This window comes from Podarcis muralis, chromosome 3 (assembly GCF_964188315.1).
Source record: "Podarcis muralis chromosome 3, rPodMur119.hap1.1, whole genome shotgun sequence".
Taxonomy (NCBI): Eukaryota; Metazoa; Chordata; class Lepidosauria; order Squamata; family Lacertidae; genus Podarcis; species Podarcis muralis.
The window spans coordinates 61,745,947-61,766,371 of record NC_135657.1 but is presented as its reverse complement, the minus strand read 5'-3'; the positions used below and the strand labels follow the sequence as shown (position 1 = coordinate 61,766,371).

Genomic DNA, 20,425 nt, shown 5'->3' with positions numbered 1-20,425 from the left:
TGACAGACTCTGGGGTTGTGCGCCCATCTCACTTAAGAGGCCAGGGGCCAGCGCTGTCTGGAGACACTTCCGGGTCACATGGCCAGCGTGACAAAGCTGCATCTGGCGAGCCAGCGCAGCCACGGAAACGCTGTTTACCTTCCCGCCAGTAAGCAGTCCCTATTTATCTACTTGTACCTGGGGGTGCTTTCGAACTGCTAGGTTGACAGGCGCTGGGACCGAGCAATGGGAGCGCACCCCGCCGCGGGGATTCAAACCGCCGACCTTTCGATCGGCAAGCCCTAGGCGCTGAGGCTTTTACCCACAGCGCCACCCGCGTCCAAGCTATACATTATGCTAAATGTGTAGTGTGCAGCTATGCCCATGTTTTTTATTTAATTAGAAGCACAGGAATGGGGATTATGGGGGATTATGAGGACTCAGGGGTGCAGCAGAGAACGTCTAGCTCTAACACAGCTGCTCTCTGGGAGAAAAATCTCCCTCTCACATGCAGCTAAGAAGCTTGGCAAGAGGGAATTTCCATATGCATTGCAGTCCTGATCACAATCTCTTTCCCCACACCCCGATATTACAGAAAGAAATATCCCCACTTTGGAACTGGGGAGGGAAGCAGAGATCCCTGCAAGGCTGCTGGAATGATAGCTGCCCACCACTTTGGCTTCAAAGTTGGGAGAATGGCCTGTCACAGTCACTGCAGATTAGGAAATGCCAGATAGACTTATACAGTCACACACAAATTACCTTTGTAATCATAAATGTACACGAGGATAGGCTGGTTTTGACCAAAGGCACAAAATGACACCATATGCTCATGTGGATGGAAGGCAACATCACGAACTGGAGATGTGAAGGAAAGATCAGAGTACATGGCTACCTGATCACCTACAAAAAGAAAGTTAAAATTAAAAAGAAGCAGTTAGACAGAGCTGTATTCAAATGGCCATGCATTTCTTCATTAGTAGAGCTAGTTTGACTTAAATGAGTCCAATGACCTAAGAATGATCTCATACTTGCCATCTGAGAATTATAGGCAAATATCCTGCTCATAGCATGTTTAGCTTCTCCTCTTTTCCTTTTGCACAGGTACAAAATACTTATCTGCTGCTCTGTTTTGTTGTTATGGTGTTTTTTATGCTGTGTCTACATTAATGAAAAACTTTATTTGTTGGTGTGCATGTCAACTGTATCAGTAAAAGTATTGAGGAAAGCCCATAGCAGTATATAAACGACCGCCAGTTAGAAAAATAATCAAAGGTGGGAAAGATAAGAAAACCTGAAACTAGTGCTGTGCACCAACTACAAATTCAGTTTGGAACCCAATTCATTCTTTCAGAAAATAGCACACCTCATTCTGAGGTGCTTCATGCTGTGCCAGATGTGGCTTACAGTCTGTTTGAATCAGCACTATTTCTACCCCAAGACCATTCACTATTGAACATCTGGAGGGTTGAGTGACCCCCACCTCCCAAACACATTTGAGGGGCACACGAATGGAGAAGTTTCATGCACAAACAGAAGTCCTTGCCCAAGCAAGATGAAATTGTTGGATACAAGCTACAGTGATTATTCACACCCTGTATTAATCAAACCCTGGATTTGAGGGCTATGTATGGTTTGAGTTGATCACAGTTTGCCCAGTTTAGACAAAGCAGTAAACTATGGATCACCAAGAACCAGAATGTAGGTGAAGAAACTGTGGCACGCAGTGGGTAGGGAAAGAGAGCAGCGATTGCTAAAGCCTTTTGTATGTGAACTAACTCAGATACTCCCTCTCGCACACAAACAAACACCTCTTCCAAATTAAGTAGAAAGGGGCAAAAAGATCAGTCACTTAAATCAGCATACAGGAAGCAATGGATAGAAGGCAAACAGATCTGCATTTTTGATTCTATGCCAAAGTTATTTGAAAAGCCTCATTTAAAATATGTTAACCTGTAAATGAAAAAATATATAGTTCTTGTCTAAACAGCTTAAAATAATGAACGTCCATACCTGTTTCTGGATTCCAGACATAGGCTATACCATCTTCACTTCCAGAAAAAAGGAATGTTCCACATGGTGTTAAAGTACTGCGGATTTTTTCTCGATAATTTGTTGCACCAATATATTTCTTTGTGGCAAGACTAGAAAAAAATTTCAAAAAGATGTTATAAAAGCTGAATTTCACTTTACTGTGAGTTTTCGCTCCAGGATGTGGTAGGCAAACATCCTCAGACCCTCTGAGGGAATGACCCTCCCTCAGAGTCATTTGATAGAGGCAGAGTCAATCTAGATGCATCAGCCGAAGGAATAGGAGGCTCTCAGTACCAAGACTTTTGATCATCATAATTCCAATTAATCCTTTGAAATTTAACTGATATACAGTCAAACAGAAATAAGGTATAGCTCTCAGTTAGTAGAAATAGCAACAGGTCAGAATTCAAACTGTCTCATTTGAAGCCAAAACTGAAGGTGAAAAAAATGCCATATCCTGAAATGAATCTTCATCCTAAATTGAATTCTGCTTCCAAAGGATGTGGCACAAGGGCTTTCTTGTACATCCATGAGGTCCAAGAGTAGTACCTCTACTGGTAGGGTCACTCCTACCCACCATCATCCCCCATAGCTGAGTTTAGGTCTTTATTTTGAGGTAAGGGTTTCTCTACCCTTTCACTGCTATAGGGACAGAATGATGAATGAGATAGGCATTATGTCTGCTAAGGCAGGAATCTTACATTGGTTGTAATTCTGCACCTATCTTCCTCTAACATGAATACCAAATCCCTCTGTGTATTTACAATAACTCTCGGGTGCTGGATTATCTGCGAGGGTACAACAGAACATTTTCAAGGCATTCATAAGGCCTTGTGCAAGCATGCAGAACTTCTTGAGGAATCAGTGAAGGTATCTTACTTTAGAAGGTTCTAGAGAATATTCTGAGGATTGTCTTTTAGTAATACTTTCCTACTTCCAATCTCCCACCTACTAACTAAAATGCACAAAGGAAAGACTGCTAATGATTGAAAATTAAAAATACTTGGGCTCAGGCCCCACATAGGAGTAGAATCCAGGGAAAACCCTACCTACGCCACTAACAATGCAGAATTAATTCAGGAGCCCTTTTCTCCCTTTTAGATTCATACTGCTTTGTGGCCCCCAGAAGGAAGAACTTTTTGGAGGTCTAAGGTGCTCCTACTATCCCTGGAAATAATAGGGAAATTTAGGTTATTTTTAAGTGTGTGGAAAGAAAAGATAACAGATTATACCCAGATATCATTTTAACGCTTTAAAACAAAGTAAGTCACTTTTAGATACTTACATTCGGAGATCCATAATTCTCACAGTACTGTCTTTAGTATGGATCAATAAACGCCTTCCATTTGGATGTACCTCTAAATGATTGATCGCAGTCCCTTTAAAATCATCATCATTTATCTCCTACAAAAAACACCACCGACAGAGCTAGTAAAAACATGGATGCAATACAGTATACTCAAGCAGAAGCCCCCTCCTAGATCAAAGCAAAGGCCTATCTAGTCTAGCAACCCACTGTGGAGATCAGATACCTCTGCAAAGTCCATTTCCCAACGTTGATTCTGAGCAAAGGCTATTCAGAGGCATAGTGTCTATGCTCCTATAGTAACTACAGAGCTATCATTGCTAGCAACCTTATCATTCATAAGTTTGTCTAATCCCCCCAGAAAGTCATTTAAATTGGCAGCCAACACTACTTCTTATGGAGAAGAATCTCAACACAAAAGAGCCTTGTTGGACTAGGACTCATACAGTCCAGAATTGTGTTCTTAAAGTACCCAATCAGATGACTATAGGAAGCACACAAGCAGCACCTGAGCTCAACATACTGTCCCTACTTTTGATTCCCAGCAACTGGTATTTAGAGGAATACCTCTGAATGCGGAGGTGGAACATAGTTAACATGATTAGTAGCCACTAATAGTCCTATCCCCCATAAATTGGTCTAATTCTCCTTTAAAGTCATCCAAGTTGATTACCATAACTGCATTCTGTGCCAGCAAATTCCATAGTTTAACTATGTGCTGAGTGGAGAAGTGCGCTCTTTTGTCTGTCCTGAATCTTTCAAAATGCAGTTTCAGTGGATGGTCCCAGGTTCTAGAATTATACCAGAGGGAGAAAAACTCCATCCACTTTCTCTGCACCGTACATAATCTTACACACCTCTATCATATTCCTCCTTAATCGCCTTTCCTCTAAGCTAAAAGGCTCCAAATGATGTAACATTTTCTCATAGGGAAGTTGCTCTGTTCTAAGTGACTGCACCACTTTTATTTTCAAAATTGCAGTCCCTTTCTCAAGGGGGTTCAAGGAGGGGACAAGGGCAGGGAATCCCACTGGCAGGACTGGTTTGGTGAATCCTGTCTACGTACCACTTACCTACTGCTAACAGGAACAAAACTCTAAGCTTTCCTGTATATGGCTACAAACCTACTTGTTTCCAGCATCTTTCCATAAAATTGCATGTCTTAAATGCCTCAACCTGCACAGAAGTTATTTTATTACTTTGAAATAACTATATACCTTATCAATTCCCCAGTTTTGGATTGGCGATTGAGAATTGCCTTTTACCAAAGTATTCCAGATGATGATCAGCCCTGTGCTGTCTCCAGAAAACATATGAAATCCTAGAAAATAGTAATTTGTTTACTTAATGTCACACAGTAGTCAGATAACGCAATTCAGAAAATATTTTCTAGTCAAATCTCTTTTCCCTTTTGCATCTCTTTCTTTTGCTCCAAATGCCTGTTTCCTGTTTCTTTTGTGCCTCTTGTTTCACCCTGTGCCCCAGTTGTCTCCAGAGCTGAGTCTTTAGCACCCAGTTTTTCTCACCTTACATAGGTGTGAGAAAAGCTGTGGGAGAGCTGCAAGCAGTACTCAAGTACAAAGTTTACAAGTTTGCCATGGGGAAACACCAGTATGTTCGGGGAAACTTTCATGGTGCACACAATGGTCACATAAATTGTAGAACAACTGCTAGTCTCGTGGTTTTAGGGCCCAATTATGTTTTTTTTAAAAAAAAAAATTAAAAAACGATATTCCACTTTCCACCACGTAGGCCTCAAAGTGGCTTACTGTAATAAATATACAGTATTTGAAATGTTAATGAAAGCTCAAAATTTTAAACCACGCCAATTTAAAATTACATGTGACATGGGAGATCACTGGCCAGATGCCACATATGACATGCAACCCTGAATGTGATAAATTTTTTCCCCATCCTAGTCATCTCACATTCTGTCTAATCACATGAATTTTCCCACACAATCATTTATTTATTTATTTCTATTTAATGAGCATTTGGCTCCTATTTGCATCGAACAATGCACATAATATGCTTTTCTCATGCTGCGCTTTGATTAAAGGGACCTTGTCTTTTTTTAAAAAAAGGACATGAATGGGAAGAAGATTCTGCAGGTGGCACAGGCCCTTCTGATCAGCCACACCCATTTCCCCTCTCTGCTTAGCCACGTTCTATTGTCAGCAAGGCTGTCACAATCTCTCAGCCTCCATCTACAAAATGATAACAGTCACGCCACACCTGGCAAGAGTTATTATAAAGATGAATGAGCTAAATTGTTGCATACAGCATTATCAGAGTGAAATGATTCAAAACTTGCCTTCTGCATCAAAGCACAATGTATTGATAAAACTTTTGTGACCATCAAACTCTTGTAGAAGCTGCCCATAAATGTCCTTCACTTTTGCATTCCATACTCTAATCACAGAGTCGTAACATCCTGTCACTACAATATATTCAGCTACTGGATGGTATTTAGCAGTGTAGACAAAGGAAGGATGAGGGAAAACTCTCACGGCTGATGTAGCCTGGGCTTCAATTTTCCACATTCTAGAAGGAAACAATATTTAGGAAACTGTTAACTTAATGTCTTTTAGAAAATGCAGTATGTGATTTAATTACCGAGTCATATGCTAGCCAGATATCCAGAATGGATATCATTTCTTCACTGAATTACTACAAAAAATCCAAATTACATTCATTTGCTTTTTGTGCTGTCCTCTATCTTAAGAAGTAATTTGTGGTTTGTTTTGTTTTAACTTTAAACGCCTTAAGTATTTCCCCCCATGCAAATGCCATTTTGAAATGCCAGTTTATCCAGTATAACCTAGCAGATTGTCACTGCTGTAACTGGAGGTTTGCATTAAATAAAAATAAAATCCTGATCTCTTCTTTAGTGCAAGAGTGAAAGGGCAACAATAAAAAGTAAAAATTTATATTAAGTGAGGGTAAAGAGAACAGGATACAGTCAAAAAGATGTCTGTAGAATATGGTTGAGTGGAGGGTTTTGCTTTATTTTCTCCTCAAGAGATTGCCTTTGCAGAAAAGTGATCCTATATTTATTAAATAACCAGAACACCCTTACACATACTAAGACACTAAAGGTAGGGAGCAGCTGCAAAATAACAAAAACAAAAAAACTTCCACTCTCCTTGCAGTGGAACTGTAGTGGTTCTGTCATGGAATTCTCCCACCCCCTGCCTGTGAAAAAAAAGGGAAAGAGGCAGACATATAATATGTTAATTCACTTTATGTTACCATTGAAATAAGACGAACTCACTTATACTAACCTTGCCGTACCATCTGAGGATGCGGTAAGGAGATGCTGGTTATCTTTTGACCAGCAAAGATCATATACAATGTTCAGGTGTCCATAAAATTCCACCAGGTTTTGCCCAGAAGGAATCTCATATACTGATGAAAACACAAAAAGCTTTTTAAGGGGTTAGGAATAGGTAAAATTAAGAAATCATGAACACCAAGGAAGCATCCAAACGGAAACTATTTGGTTTCAAAAAGTACTTCACACAAACACAAGCACACTGTCCTAGGATGTTGTAATAGTCACCAGATTAGATGGCTTTAAAAGGAAATTAAATGAATGCAAAGAGAATAAGCTACCGGCAGCTACTGGACATGATAGTTATATCCGGCCTCCACCAGCATCTGATTTTCAGACGTGGCTGCCAGATGTATGTTAAGAGTCTAAATTTAAAATAAGCATGCAAGTATCTATTTCCATCTAGTGGCTGAATGAGAATTATGTATGTGTGGTAAACTTTTAAATAAAGCGTTTTCACAAAATGGCATTATAAAGCACTCCAATTCAAGAACAATAATACTATTTCAGTGTCCTTTTCTCCTGCTACATAACTGCTCATCGATAGGGAAGGTTGATGAGAAACCACAAATACTGCAAAAGTCATTACTGGCTACACTATCATTTGCTGTAAGCCACATTCATTTTCTACACATATTTTTAACTGCAAACTTTCTTCTATGTCACTTCTTTTGCTTGTAGCAGTTTGATGCTTTTTCTGAGCCGTGCTCCCTCACGTTCATCCTTCAAATACCTCAACACTTACTTCTTCCCAAAACCCTTCTGGAACCATCTCAGAGTACCTAAGATCTATATGTTTCTCTCTCCCCCCTCCATATTTATATCCCATCTTTTGTTTGTTGCCCAGAGCTCCTTTGGCAGTATGGGCTAGATATAATCATAATCATCATTTCTTCAATCATGGAGCCCAAGGAGGCTTGACAAGTGGTTCAAACTTAACTGCTTGTTACATCAGTTGTTATTATTGTTGTTGCATTTTTTATTATCATTATTATTTATTTGATTTCTTACCTCACCCTTCACCATAAGGTCCAGGGCAGGTTATTTATTTTTATTTATTTATAAAATGTTTAAGTGTTGTATTTTAAAATGACTAAATAAATAATACAATATTAAAGAATTTTTTAGCAAATTAAATATAGTTTTAAATAAATTACAGCCACAAGAACAGGATGGATTGTAAAATATATCTCTCATGTATCAAAGGCCAGGGTAAAGAGGTGTGTCTTCAGCATCTGACACAGCTACATAATGAAGGTGCCAAATGCATCAATGTGGGGAAGGAATTCCATATGTTAGGGGCTGTCACAAAGAATGCCCTCTCCTAGGCTACCTCAGGACTGTGGAATTACCAAGAGAGCCCCCTCTGCCAGTCTTAAACTGAAAACCGCCTCCCTCCGCTGTCCCACTGACCAATTTCTTCTGCCTGCGAGAGGATGCAGCAAAAGTACTGTAACACTTGTGTCTTAGGGTAATCTTTTCAAAAACATGAAACTAGGAGACAAAAACACTTATTATTTTGAGGCTCTGTATTAAAAGTGAGGCTCTGTATTAAAAGTGAGGCTCTGTATTAAAGTGAGGGACGCGGGTGGCGCTGTGGGTAAAACCACAGTGCCTAGGACTTGCCAATCGTATGGTCGGCGGTTCGAATCCCCGCAGCGGGGTGAGCTCGCGTCTTTCGGTCCCAGCTCCTGCCCACCTAGCAGTTCGAAAGCACCCTTAAAGTGCAAGTAGATAAATAGGTACCACTTTATAGCGGGAAGGTAAACGGCGTTCCGTGTGCTGCACTGGTGCAGGCTCACCAGAGCAGCGATGTCACACTGGCCACGTGACCCGGAAGTGTTTGCGGATGGCGCCGGCTCCTGGCCCCTAGAGTGAGATGAGCGCACAACCCTAGAGTCTGGCAAGACTGGCCCGTACGGGCAGGGGTACCTTTACCTTTACCTTTATTAAAAGTGAAACACGCCGTAAGGCTGCGACTTACAAATAATAGGATAAGCATCTCTTCCTGCACAACCTGCTGCTAAGGTTCGTCCGTCTTCGGAAAAGCGAATACAGAAACATCCCATATCTCCCGCTCGTAGGGAAAACAGATGCTTATTTGGTATACGGCAAACCTGCATTTCCAAAGCAAGCCGTTATTCCCACAGTTTTATTTTCATCATCAACTAATTGTAACTATTTCCAGGAAGGTATCAGTGATAGACTGTTACAGCAAACTTTTGATTAAAAAACCCGCGCTGTTAACATAGAAAAAATGGAACGGTGCCAGATGTGTGTGTGTTCACTGGCATGGGAGAATGGGGTGCTGATCTGGGCCCTGAGCCAGTTACTTGCTTAACCTGGTGGGATAGAGATGGAGTGGAGCAGCAATCAATGAGAAACTGGTGCAAGACCCCTGTTCTGGTTTAGAGAACATTCTGTATTAGAGCCCCAGGACTGCTTTTCCATCAAAATAAAAGTGGCCAATTTAAGTATGCTTCTTTTAAAAGCATGAATAAGGTAACAGGCCATTTTGCCTTCAGAGAACCTATGCTTAAATGTAGGATCTCCATGACTCTGTAAGGTAGATCTTGCAATCAACATGGCAAATTCTGAAAGCATGCGTCGCTTTCTCTCTACAGTGAGGGAAGCAGGGGAAGAAATGCATGAACTTGAGGAACAAGCTTTTTCTCCCATTCAACCAGCTAAGTAGAATTCTGGTATGTAATTGTTAGCTTGGTTGTTTTGCTTTTAAAGATATATACCCATTCAATTAAAAATAAACAATTAAAAGAAAAAGAAACCTGTGGACAAAAGTACTGCCTGAACAGGTCCAAAGAAATCTCGGGGACACTGATAATAGTGCTAACACACTAATTTTCATGCTTTTTATTAAGCTGTTTTCTTAATTTGACTGTCTAAACTTCACTGCTAAATTCTAACGCACGCCTCTACTGCAACACTGCAAAACCTTCACAGTTGACATGGAAATTATTAGTGGTTGGGACTTTTCACATACACTGGGGCGGGGCGGGGGAATTAAACCATTTGTTTTGTGCTTACACTTGAAAACAATAAAGTGCTGCTCTACAATTATAGATTGCACCCTAGAAACACAATCCTTATGTACAAAGGTATGAAAACTCTTGCCTGTCCAGGAAATCGTGACCACTTATGTAGTTCTTCTTTTTTCACATGTGGTCCAGAACTATTTGCTTTTTTAGATACTTCACTTTGCAGGTCCAAGAATGATGGAGAATGATATTCCTGCTGAACAGCCATCATAGACCGTAAAGAAGGATCTACCTACAAATAGATTAAAAGTGTAATAGGACAAATTTCTTTTGGCAGATGTAAACTATCAGGGTGATATCCAAGAAAGCTATACCCCAATTACGTAGACCCATTGAAAGGGACTTCTGTTACTTAAGTCAATTGCTTTCAGTGGGTCTACTCTAAATATGACTAATGCTACATATCAATCCAAAAGAACTGCAGAATGGATCATAATTTAACATGGAAATGAACGAAGTCTGACCAATAAGATCTAGAGTCATCTTAAAAATTGTACATTTAAAAATAAAATAAATGTAACACAGATATATTTTAGGTTCCTTGATAGATCTCTATTATTGCAAGTCTATTCACTTCAGCAGATTTTCACCAGACTGAATGAAAGCAGCAGCTGAAAATGCTCCATGGATCTCTCTCCCTTCCTTTTAAATACAAAATTCAGCACCTGGCTGGCAGAAAAGTAGCCAAAGTTCCAGCGATGACTGGACAGGAACAACCAGATGTGAAATGTTCAAGTATTTAAGGGAACATGCCAATTGTTTCCGTTCTACAGCTTGTTATAAAAGGCCAACAAAAAAACAACTTTTCTCAGATTAACGCCCACAGATACATCTCTGCTGAAGTTTAGTTGGTAGACATGCAACTTAAACTTACATGTTCTGGAAGTTTAATGCCCTTTATAGTTACATACAGTGTTGAGGGGTAATGGTTTCTGGGACATTTTGCCCACCAATCATAAACTTCCACAATATTTAGTTGCAATCTGGACCTTGGAGGAGGGCAATATAGTTGAAGACGTAGTTTTCCACCAACATTCAGAACTCCATTCGCACCCACAAGCTGAAAAGACAAAATTCTCAAAGTGAAAAAATGTGTGATTACTAGTTGTGGGTGACAATGATGTAGTTTTTACAAGCTAAATGCTAGTAGAACTTTGGAGAAGTCCATTTTTGATGTTCTGTTGCTGTAAGAGGTACATCATGCTATGATAAAAGGGCCTTCTAATTCCTGTTCATGGAATGATCTTCCCTCTGAAGCAGATTTGACACCAACTTATTTACTTGGGATTTTGTGACATATTAATCTAGTCAGCCTTATATGGAAGGAGGGAAGTGCTTTGCAGTTTGACAATTATTGTTGTTTTTAGTATTTTATCTGTTTCTTGTGGGTTCTTTTAATTGATAAACAATTAGCATTATTGTTTTATTTGTAAATATATAAACTGCCCTGGGATTGGTTATGATGCAGGTTGTAAATACAGAATAAACAAATTTTAAATAAAGAAAGACGAAACCCTGTTTGTGATGTGACAATTTAAAACCACAACATTATAGTTTGGCAACCGCAGATAGTGGGCACAGGTTTCCTATGGGAGGATGTAGTACACACAGTTAGGTATCAGCAGATCATCTGATTATAACTTCATCTGTATGGATGAATTGACATTGAGAAGCCACCCAGAACAGAAATAGGGCTCATCTTTGGCGCAGGGGTACAGGCCTTTATGCACTTGTTGGTGAACCTTGGTAACTGGATTCTTTGTTTTCAGTCAGCCTATGCTATGACCATCTCTACCATAAGATGCTGCAGAGATGCACACAGAGATTCTCAAATTCAGTTCTGAAAGGATATCACAATAAACACAGGGGGAACATGGGGCTTTATGAAACACAATAGCACTAAACTCCACCTTCATACAAAACACCTTCATGGGATTTTTTTTGGTACCCCATCTAAATTTTGTACATTTATCGGACAAATGTGCTTGCAGTTCATCTATTACCAAGATTGAAATATAGTTTCACCACTGAACACAGAAGTTTATGTTCACTTCTGCTTAGATTTTATTTGGATACTTTAGGGGGAAAGTTCCCATTTAAAAAAATAAATAAAATACCTTTAGAAATGCCCAAGAGATTTTCCGAAAGCCACTTTCCTTAGCTTGCACATCAAAGTTGGTCTTTACATCATTCATGCTCAGAAAATCAAGTATCTGACCAAAATGGGGAGGAAAGTTTTATTTAGTTAAAACCAATCAACAATTATGACAAGGAATATTTTTTGTCTAAGTCATTTTCTTTTGGCTCTGAATGCTATTTGCAGGGGTAGAGTGGGGCCTATGAAAGAACCTCCATGCTACCCCCCCCCCCCCAGTGAGCTGTGTGTGTGTGTGTGTGTGTGTGTGTGCGCGCGCGCGCAGGATGGGAGAATTCCAGAGTTCTCCTGCATTTGGCACATCTCAGCTCTCAAAATGTGGGAGCTCACTTAGAATAAACAAGCAGAAACCCCTCAAATATGGTGGATACGGGTTTTCTTAGCAGAAAAACATATAGAGCTGGCATGTTCAGGAAGGTTTTTTTCCCCATTTGTTAGATTAAATACCCCCCTTCATCTGTAGATAGCAGAGTAGTTCACAGCATAAAAATACAGGCTAAAAAAGGACAAAATACATAATAAAAACAAGAACAAAAACAAAATGTTTCAGGATATTCATTAAGGATCAATGAAAAACCTCAAATATTGCATCTGGCAGCTTCTTTGTTGCATACTTTGTCTCCTTCCCCAGCTCCCAGGCATCCCCTACAAAGCTGTTAGGAGGCCTAAGAAGAAATTTTGAGAGAACCTTGCACCTGCTATTGTCAGCTGGCTTATCTACAGGAGCAATGACTTCTGCTTAGGAACACAGAAACTGCCTTAGCAGTTCAGTATTGTCTACACTGACTGGCAGAGGCTCTTCAGAGTTGGAGGCAGGGAGTCTTTCCCAACCGTATCTGGAGATACCAGGGATTGAATTGGGACCTGCTGCATGCAAAGCTGATGCTCTAGTACCGAGTCATGTCCCTGCACTTCTCCTCCCTGGCCGAAACAACAGAAATTGGCTCTACAGTATTGGAGGAACCCCCAAGAGAGATTTTGGGATGCATGGTGAAAGAGAAATTCTGTTGTGCGAGTGGGAGTCCTTACGTGAATGGGCACAATCCATAATTCCTATGCCACCTATCCTTCAAATAATCTATGAATTAAAATATTAAAAGATACTTGCCAAAATTAAAGGTAACATGATGAAATGGAAATTCATTCTGTACCTCAAAAAACAGGATTATTCTTGGACTTTCTTCAGTATCTTGAAGGAAATAGTTAAAGCGTTCATTGAAAATGATTAGCTCCTCCCATTCTGGAAGTGTTGACTTAAACTGTTTAAAATCATACGGTTGAGTCATAATGGGAAGAATATGTCCCACTTTTTCTTGTTCATAAAAAGATGAAACAGATCGGCTGCTGTATAAAAACAATAAACTCTGTTCAGTCCAACTGTGCTAGACTTTTGCTTAAAAGGGAAGTATGGGGAATGTAACAGTCTTGCATTCATGCTACCAGGGTGTGTATGTGAAATGTTCAACAGCCACGTGTCAGATGGCTTTAAACTTATTCCAACTCAGACTATTCTAGGCACAATATCCACAGCCCTGTGAAGTGCAAGGACAGCTTCAATAACTTTGGCTCAGAGCAAATGTAGCCTAACATTAATGAAAGGCACAGTTAAAGGAAATAATCCAAACGGTTGTAAATTCATGTCTATAGTCTTACAAAAAAAATGTACTTTTTTGTGCTTTGTGCTTAACCATTTTAACCCAGTCTTTTTGCTGGTTAAAACTTGATGTTTACTTGACATGCTATGCTTGGAGTGTGCTTCCTATGACACTTAAGAGATTTCGCATATGAGAGGCATAGCTTAATCCTATGCATATTTATTTGAAAGTTAAGTTCCACTTAGTTTAAGGGGACTGCCAAGGAAATCTTGCATAGGACTGCAGCTTTAAATCTTATTCGAGTACAGAGTAATGTTTTCTTTGCTGTCATCTTTCTGGCCTTTACATGTATTAGAAGCTACTCTGGGATTTGATGCAACCCTTATTCCATGTTGGCCTCTCATTCAGTCCACCTTCCGGCATTATCTGATGAACACTCTACCCTGCACTCTAAAGATGGGCAACATTACCTAAACAGAAAAGTCTCTTGAGGATGAACTTTGAAAAGTAACTGAATTTCAGTTTTTTGGTAGTCTTTCATTTCTCCTGCAATTGACTGCATATATTTCCAGAGTGCTCAACTGCAACTCAAGAGAATAAGCGCACACATCTATGAAAACAAACTAAAATCCTGAACATGTAAGTTAAGCAGGAAAGAGATTCCAGGGACACCAATGCTCAACTGAGAAGTCTTTACAGTAAATCACATTTGATGTGGGAAAACTGGAGAGATAAGATAAGAGATAGGAAACTTTAAAAGTGAATGACATCACCTATTTTCTTTCTTGGCGTATAGACCAGTTTTCTGATCAATCACATGAACCTTAACCATAGGATGCGATACCATGAGATCAGTTTTAAGTCGATCTGTTCGATGGATGTAAACCCCTAAAACCAGGCTATCATCATAAACAGGTTTTGATTCCGGTGAAACACTTCCATCAGTCACATGTGATGTATTTTTATCAGCATTTGGGGTATTTTCTTCTAGTACTAGGAGCAGAAGGAAGATTGTCTCAAGTGAGAATTAAATATTATCAAAATTAAATTGAAAACACCTATTGTAGTTACCAAGCCCCGCTAGTTCTACAATTCATTATGAAAAACCAGTTAGTATATTCGACTGCATGTTTGCTTATATCTAGGCATGTGTTACTGGACAAAAACTGGCTAGGTGAATAGAAATTCAGGCTATTAGTATGTGCAACATTACTTTTTATGTGTGATCTATTAACATGAACATCAGTTTAACACACACACAAAAAGCAGATGCAGCTGGAACTTTCTAATTACATATTCCAACATGTTCCAAGTGGTCAAATGAAGAGACCACTTCCAAAAATTGTTACTCATACATAGCAGGACCATTCTTGAACAAATAAACGAGTCCTTGTTTCAATATTTATTTGAAATAAATGTGAGGTAAGGGCAACTCACTCGCCCTCTATGCTCACAGTACAATTTTCACTCTAATTGGACTGCACAAGCAGATAATCAGCCAGGATGAGCACAAACTAGTATTTTACATGCTACCACTCAACCTATGTTTGAGGTGGGTCACATGTGAAAAACTTCAGACAACTTTTTTGCCACAAGGATGGTGCAGTCTAGGTCACTAAAAGCACACAATGCAGCCACATAAATGAGCTCTGTACTCATGTGCACATTTGCAGAGGTTCAAATTGTAGCCCCACAAACCTTTTTTGGGTTTTCTTTTCAGTTTCTTTCCTTTAGATTTCTGTTTTTCAATATCCTCTTCCAGTTCCTGTTCCTTTGTTAGCACACCATCCTCTTTAGATTCTGATATGAGCGGTTTTTCCAATTGTCTCTTTTTGCAGGTATTTTCTTCCTCTGGGTCATTCTGTAGTTCAGAGAGGGACATTGCACTGCAATGAAGTAAGTCTCGCTGTTAAACAAGGGAATGTATACATACACCCAGCCCTGCCCAAACCTGCCAGATGCCTTGCACCAGATGTCAGATCAAGTGTGAAGCAGGCAGAATGTGCTTCTGATTTTTCATTGGCAAAGAAGGCTTGCTTTCACCAATGATCAGATGACTGGTAGTGAGAACAGACAAGCTGGTATTGGCTGCACTACTAATTTCCCCATGGTGAGCTCTATAGCACAGTTGACACCATAGAAAGTAGAGCCTGATGTCAGCATCTATCCCTTCCTGCTGGGATTAGCTGTGGCACAGTGATTGCCACAGGGAACTCAAACAGTGACTTGAAGCTCCACTTTCCCCATTGGGAATTTGGTAATTCCAGCAGAAGGCAGCTTGATGTTGGTGCACCTATGAGCTCAAGGGGAAGGGAGTGGGACGGCAACTTCAGGCTCGCTGGCATCACCGCCAATCAGCAGAAAGCAGACCCATCAGCTGACCAGCAGTAACTTAAAACCTGCTGGGATCAGCTTGGATTTTCTTTTGTAGCACGGCCCACTGACTGGATCCAGTTCCCCTCCCCTGGCTTTGATGGAGGAAAAGGAGGCCATGTAAACTTAAGGCAGGGTCAATGTATTGCAAATGCATTCCTACCATCCCTAGACTTAGCTGCCCCCCTGAAGTGAGATCTAGAGATGAGCAAGGAAAGTGATACAAATGAATCATCTCTTCCCACCAAGCTGGGTTCATGCAAAGAGTAGTTCCAGAACAGAAGCTGTCAACAAGCTGAGAAGAGATGATGTGGTGGGAACCATTCACCCAGTCACCAAGGCAACAGACAACAGGGGCACAGCCCCACTCAACCCAGATGATAATATTTCTTTTGCCAAGCAACACAAAGGGGAAAGGGGACGGCCCTAGCTCAGAGGGAGAGCATCTTCTGTGCATGCAGAAGGATCCAAGTTCAGGCTCCATGTTTGGTTGGGAGATACTTTTGTCAAAAAGCCAAGAGAGCCATTACCAGTCAGCAGGGACAATACTGAAATCCATGGATCAACAGTCTGACTTGGTATAAGGCAGTTTCCTAGGATTCTATTCTCTCCTCTCTAAAGATAGGAAACAGATAGTGTGTGTCTGGGAGGAACCCGTTAAGAGAGAAAGGCAATGAAGCCAATAAAGATTCTCCCCAAGTTTGGTTTGGTGCCTGGAAGCTGAGCTGGGAAATAGAAATAAAGCCAAATGTGATTTTGCCCACCTTCCTCTACCTTGCACTCCTTCCTGACTCCCGCCTTCACCTCCCACAGGAGCAACAACTCATTGCTTCCCAGCAACTCAGAAAGTAAGTTTGTGAGGAGGGAGAAGAACTGGTAACACCATGACATTTTCTCCTGTAAAATGGTATGTCCAGGTTGGGGAGGGGGGAAGAGCCATACAACTCTTTCCATTTCAACAACAGCAATGAAAATCAAACAGTTGTTAAAGATTTAAATCCACACCAATTTGCTTTTCGCCACTGTACCTTGTTTGAGCTTCAGATACAACAGATACTTCTTTTTTCTTTTTCTTCTTTTTGCTCACTTCATTATTCAGTGCCATTTCCTGGCTTTGAACATTGGGGGTGAATTCAGACATCTGTTCTTTAAGTTTCTTTTTTATTTTCTTCTTAATTGCATTTGCTTCTTCCTCAGCCACTTGCTGCTCATAGGCTTGAATTAGCTGCTCTTCCTCATCTAATTCAGATCTCCCTCTCATCCCATTCAAGGCACTTTTTATGTGGCCGTCCCCCTTTTGATGAAATGCATCTGCCTCTAACACACTTTTTGTTTTTTTCTTTGAAAAAACATGAATCTGTTTTTCAAAACTGTCCAACTTAGTTTCACGTAGGTTTTCTTCCTCATTAAGTTGTTCGTGTAACACTGTCTTTTTCTTCTTCTTATTAGACGTTGTTTGCACGCTTTCCTCTCCACTAACAACATTATTATTTATTTTTTCTGCAACTGAGGCTTTGTGTCTGAGCTTGCTTTTTGTAATCCGTGGACTCCTTTCCTCTGGCTTATGAGTATCATTTATAATTACCTCATCATTTTCACTTTCTTGGGTAATGCCAAGATGATTTTTGAATGTTTCAAGCTACAATCAAGACAAAAACACTGAAAAGTCAGCCACCTCTTATATAATTATAAGCATATGTATTATAATATTAATATTTTGATACATTATTAATTTTATCGCATGCACTGAAGTTTTAAATGAGTCTTAATTGTTTTATGTAGCAACCAACAGATGGAATTCATATGAAACATGAAAAGATTCTAGATTTGACCAAGCTTTTAATATATTCTTCAAAGCTTATTTTAAGAAAAAATCCCTCAAATGTATTCTAGAGTATTTGGAAAATTGACCTACCAGTATGGTGTTATAGGTTGTTAAAATAAATGTTACTGAGAGGAGGAGGGTGTACAGATCTAGCGTAACTGAAATAATATTTAACAAAATGTCCTCATGATAAAAATGTAAGAAATGATTGTAACCAAGATCTTTTAAAAATTCTGCCTAACAAACCATTTAAAGAGATATTTCCAAATTGTAATTTGGCCATTAAATTAGTATAATTGTATGGGTAGTAGCTCACTGCTGTTTCCTGAACCAAATGTACAGAGTGTGGATGAGACACACAGAACTTAGATATGTGCATAAAGTACTAGTACCCTTTTTTCTCAATATAAGCATCAATAAAACAACATATATTAAAATGATAATTAAAGTGCTTTTCTTTTCACATTCACAGAACCTCCTTCATGTATGGAAAAGGACAAATTAGTATAGTGAGCCACTTCCACTACCAACAGCGTAATAGTAAAAGAAACAGCCATCATGAATCTGAAGGCCGTGCTTTTCTAAATCATGAGATTGAAGTACTGGTATTTGTAACCCCAAGGCTGCAACAATTTCTGCTTTCCCAAAGAAATTAACTGCAAAGAACAGTCTACTTTTCTTCATACTTCTTAAGGAATTGAGCATGAGACACTAAGTTTTGCTCTTTTAAAACCCTTTTGCCAAGACAGGCAAACAAAGTTTCACAGAGTAGCCAACTCACCACAATGTTCTCTGGCGTGCCTAATGCTTTCTTCTTCAATTTCTTTTTATCTGCTAGGTCAGCATGGCTCTTGAATATTTCTTCAAAATGAACCTTGGTTTTTGCCTTGGCTTCACTCTCCACTGAAAAGGTCAAACAGCAGTTTCATCACTTTCATTAGCTTATTAGCTCAAAATGGCTGTCACAGCCCAGTTATCATCTTCCATTCATGCCAAAGGTGAACCCAAGGTCCCTGCAGATGTTCTTCCTTCCCCTGCTGAAATTAGGTCTGAAAAAGGGCTTTCTTAGAACTGCAGAGGTTTCATCACAATCCACAATCCATTTATTTATTAATAAATAAACAAATAATTCTATTGTCATCAATAGAAAAGGTTGTAGTGTGTGCTTGGTCGCTGTGTGCGGCGCTGACAATAGTGTTTCCTGTTGGAAACAGGCCCCAAAAAGTTGGCGATCCCTGATAATATGAGGCCATGACTCCTGCTAGCCATAGAAAACAAGAACAAATACCCTGTTTCCAATCTGCCAAACCTCATTGTAAAAAGCCTAAGTGCTGATTGGCAGGGTGGATCTGTAATCCCATTTCTGCTAAGAGTTAAAGAAGCAGACACTGTGGTGATAATACTGCCGATTCTTTCCTTGCGAACTAGCTACTGCATCACAATGCAGACATGGATGCATATCAACATGCACACTACTAGTTGCTGTCAGGGTCTTTGGGTGTACAGTTATCATCTCTGGAACAGGACCCAGGTCTGCAATGCTGGAAATACTAATCAGTAATAAGAACCCTTCTTTATACAGATAAAATTTAACAGTAAATGGTTCATACAACGCAAAAGGTAAAAATACTATAGCCCGTATACTACATACCTGCTGGCATTTTCATGACCCTCAAAGGCAACTCAACACATTTCACTTTTCTTCATTCTGCAAAGAAGACCAGAATATGTTATAGGACAGTAACACTGAGAAAGACAACTATCAGTGAACAATCTAACACAAACTATCAGACACAACATGAAAAGGTGTTGCAGGCTTTGTATTAACTTCGGGTAATATGCAATGGTGACTATCACCTTATGGGAAAAGGGGAGACTTAATTGCCCTCCTGACTTCATTTTACTACACCTTCTAAATCTACTCCAAAGGGCCATTTCTGGAAGAGATTTAAGGGGAGCACAGGGTGCTGAAGGGTGTGGAGACAGGAGAACGGCTGAAAACTGCCTACCTCCCTGTTCAGCTAACAAATTCTCTTCCATCTGTGGACACTCATACTTGAACATCACCCCTTGTTCATGATGTTTGAACTATCAGCCATCCAATATTTTTATTGTATTTTATCACTTTACATTAAGGATGAACCAAGTACTTAATTTTATCAACAGCAAGCCTAGGATCCAAAGGACTGTTAATGAATTCTTCAATAGACATGAGTCTCTTCAACTACAGACCACCATGCTACTTGCCAAAGACTTCTAAAACATGGTAATTGCAAAAGGTCCAGTAGGAGGAAGAGTGGGATATAAAATTTAAAAATAAAAGAAATAGAAGTTTGGTATTACAGCATGGGTTGACAGGAATATCCTGTTGAAAATCCTAATCTCCCTCAATGGACAATAGCCCTAGCTCATCTAAGTTGGCTCTCTAGATCCTAAATTGTGTAAAGTTTTCTTCTTTTAATTAAACAACTCACTGTTTAAAGTTTGATTTACAAGACAGTCCTATAGTCCAAAGCAGAGTTCATTGTGCTTTACTCTCAGGAAATGGGTATAGAGTTGTAGACTTATTCTATGTAAACTAAATATCTAAAAGCAGAACCCATGGAAGCAAAAATGTGTTTTAAGGTTTATTCTCTGTGAATTGGTCCATAAGAAGGCCCACAGAAATCACCATCAAGAAAAAATATATAGGGCTGGAGGGAAGTCAGTAAGACAGATATAAATCAAAAGAAAAAACCAGTAAGCAAAATTCTCAGACCTAATGCAGC

The 20,425-nt window shown here is 39.7% G+C and overlaps 1 protein-coding gene across 5 annotated transcripts in view; it reads right to left on the bottom strand.

Annotated features, from left to right (window-relative positions):
* AHI1 (Abelson helper integration site 1) overlaps window positions 1–20,425 on the bottom strand; it is a 66,831-nt gene that overhangs the window by 39,389 nt on the left and 7,017 nt on the right. For 3 of the 5 annotated variants that reach the window (XR_003705896.2, XM_028723491.2, XM_028723493.2), the window contains exons 2-17: window positions 19,309–19,365; window positions 18,439–18,560; window positions 16,861–17,471; window positions 15,158–15,345; window positions 14,233–14,452; window positions 13,016–13,208; window positions 11,827–11,922; window positions 10,584–10,769; window positions 9,786–9,941; window positions 8,638–8,770; window positions 6,604–6,727; window positions 5,634–5,863; window positions 4,537–4,640; window positions 3,299–3,417; window positions 1,993–2,123; window positions 742–882 (exon numbers count right to left, since the gene is read on the bottom strand). Coding sequence is in view for 4 of the 5 variants with exons in the window: in XM_028723491.2 (XP_028579324.2) it covers window positions 742–882; window positions 1,993–2,123; window positions 3,299–3,417; window positions 4,537–4,640; window positions 5,634–5,863; window positions 6,604–6,727; window positions 8,638–8,770; window positions 9,786–9,941; window positions 10,584–10,769; window positions 11,827–11,922; window positions 13,016–13,208; window positions 14,233–14,452; window positions 15,158–15,345; window positions 16,861–17,471; window positions 18,439–18,560; window positions 19,309–19,324 (2,770 nt within the window). In the remaining variant the exon portion in view is untranslated. Of the gene's footprint in view, window positions 1–741; window positions 883–1,992; window positions 2,124–3,298; window positions 3,418–4,536; window positions 4,641–5,633; window positions 5,864–6,603; window positions 6,728–8,637; window positions 8,771–9,785; window positions 9,942–10,583; window positions 10,770–11,826; window positions 11,923–13,015; window positions 13,209–14,232; window positions 14,453–15,157; window positions 15,346–16,860; window positions 17,472–18,438; window positions 18,561–19,308; window positions 19,366–20,425 lie in introns of those variants that run through there. The other 2 variants (XM_028723495.2, XM_028723496.2) reach the window with 2 other exon arrangements.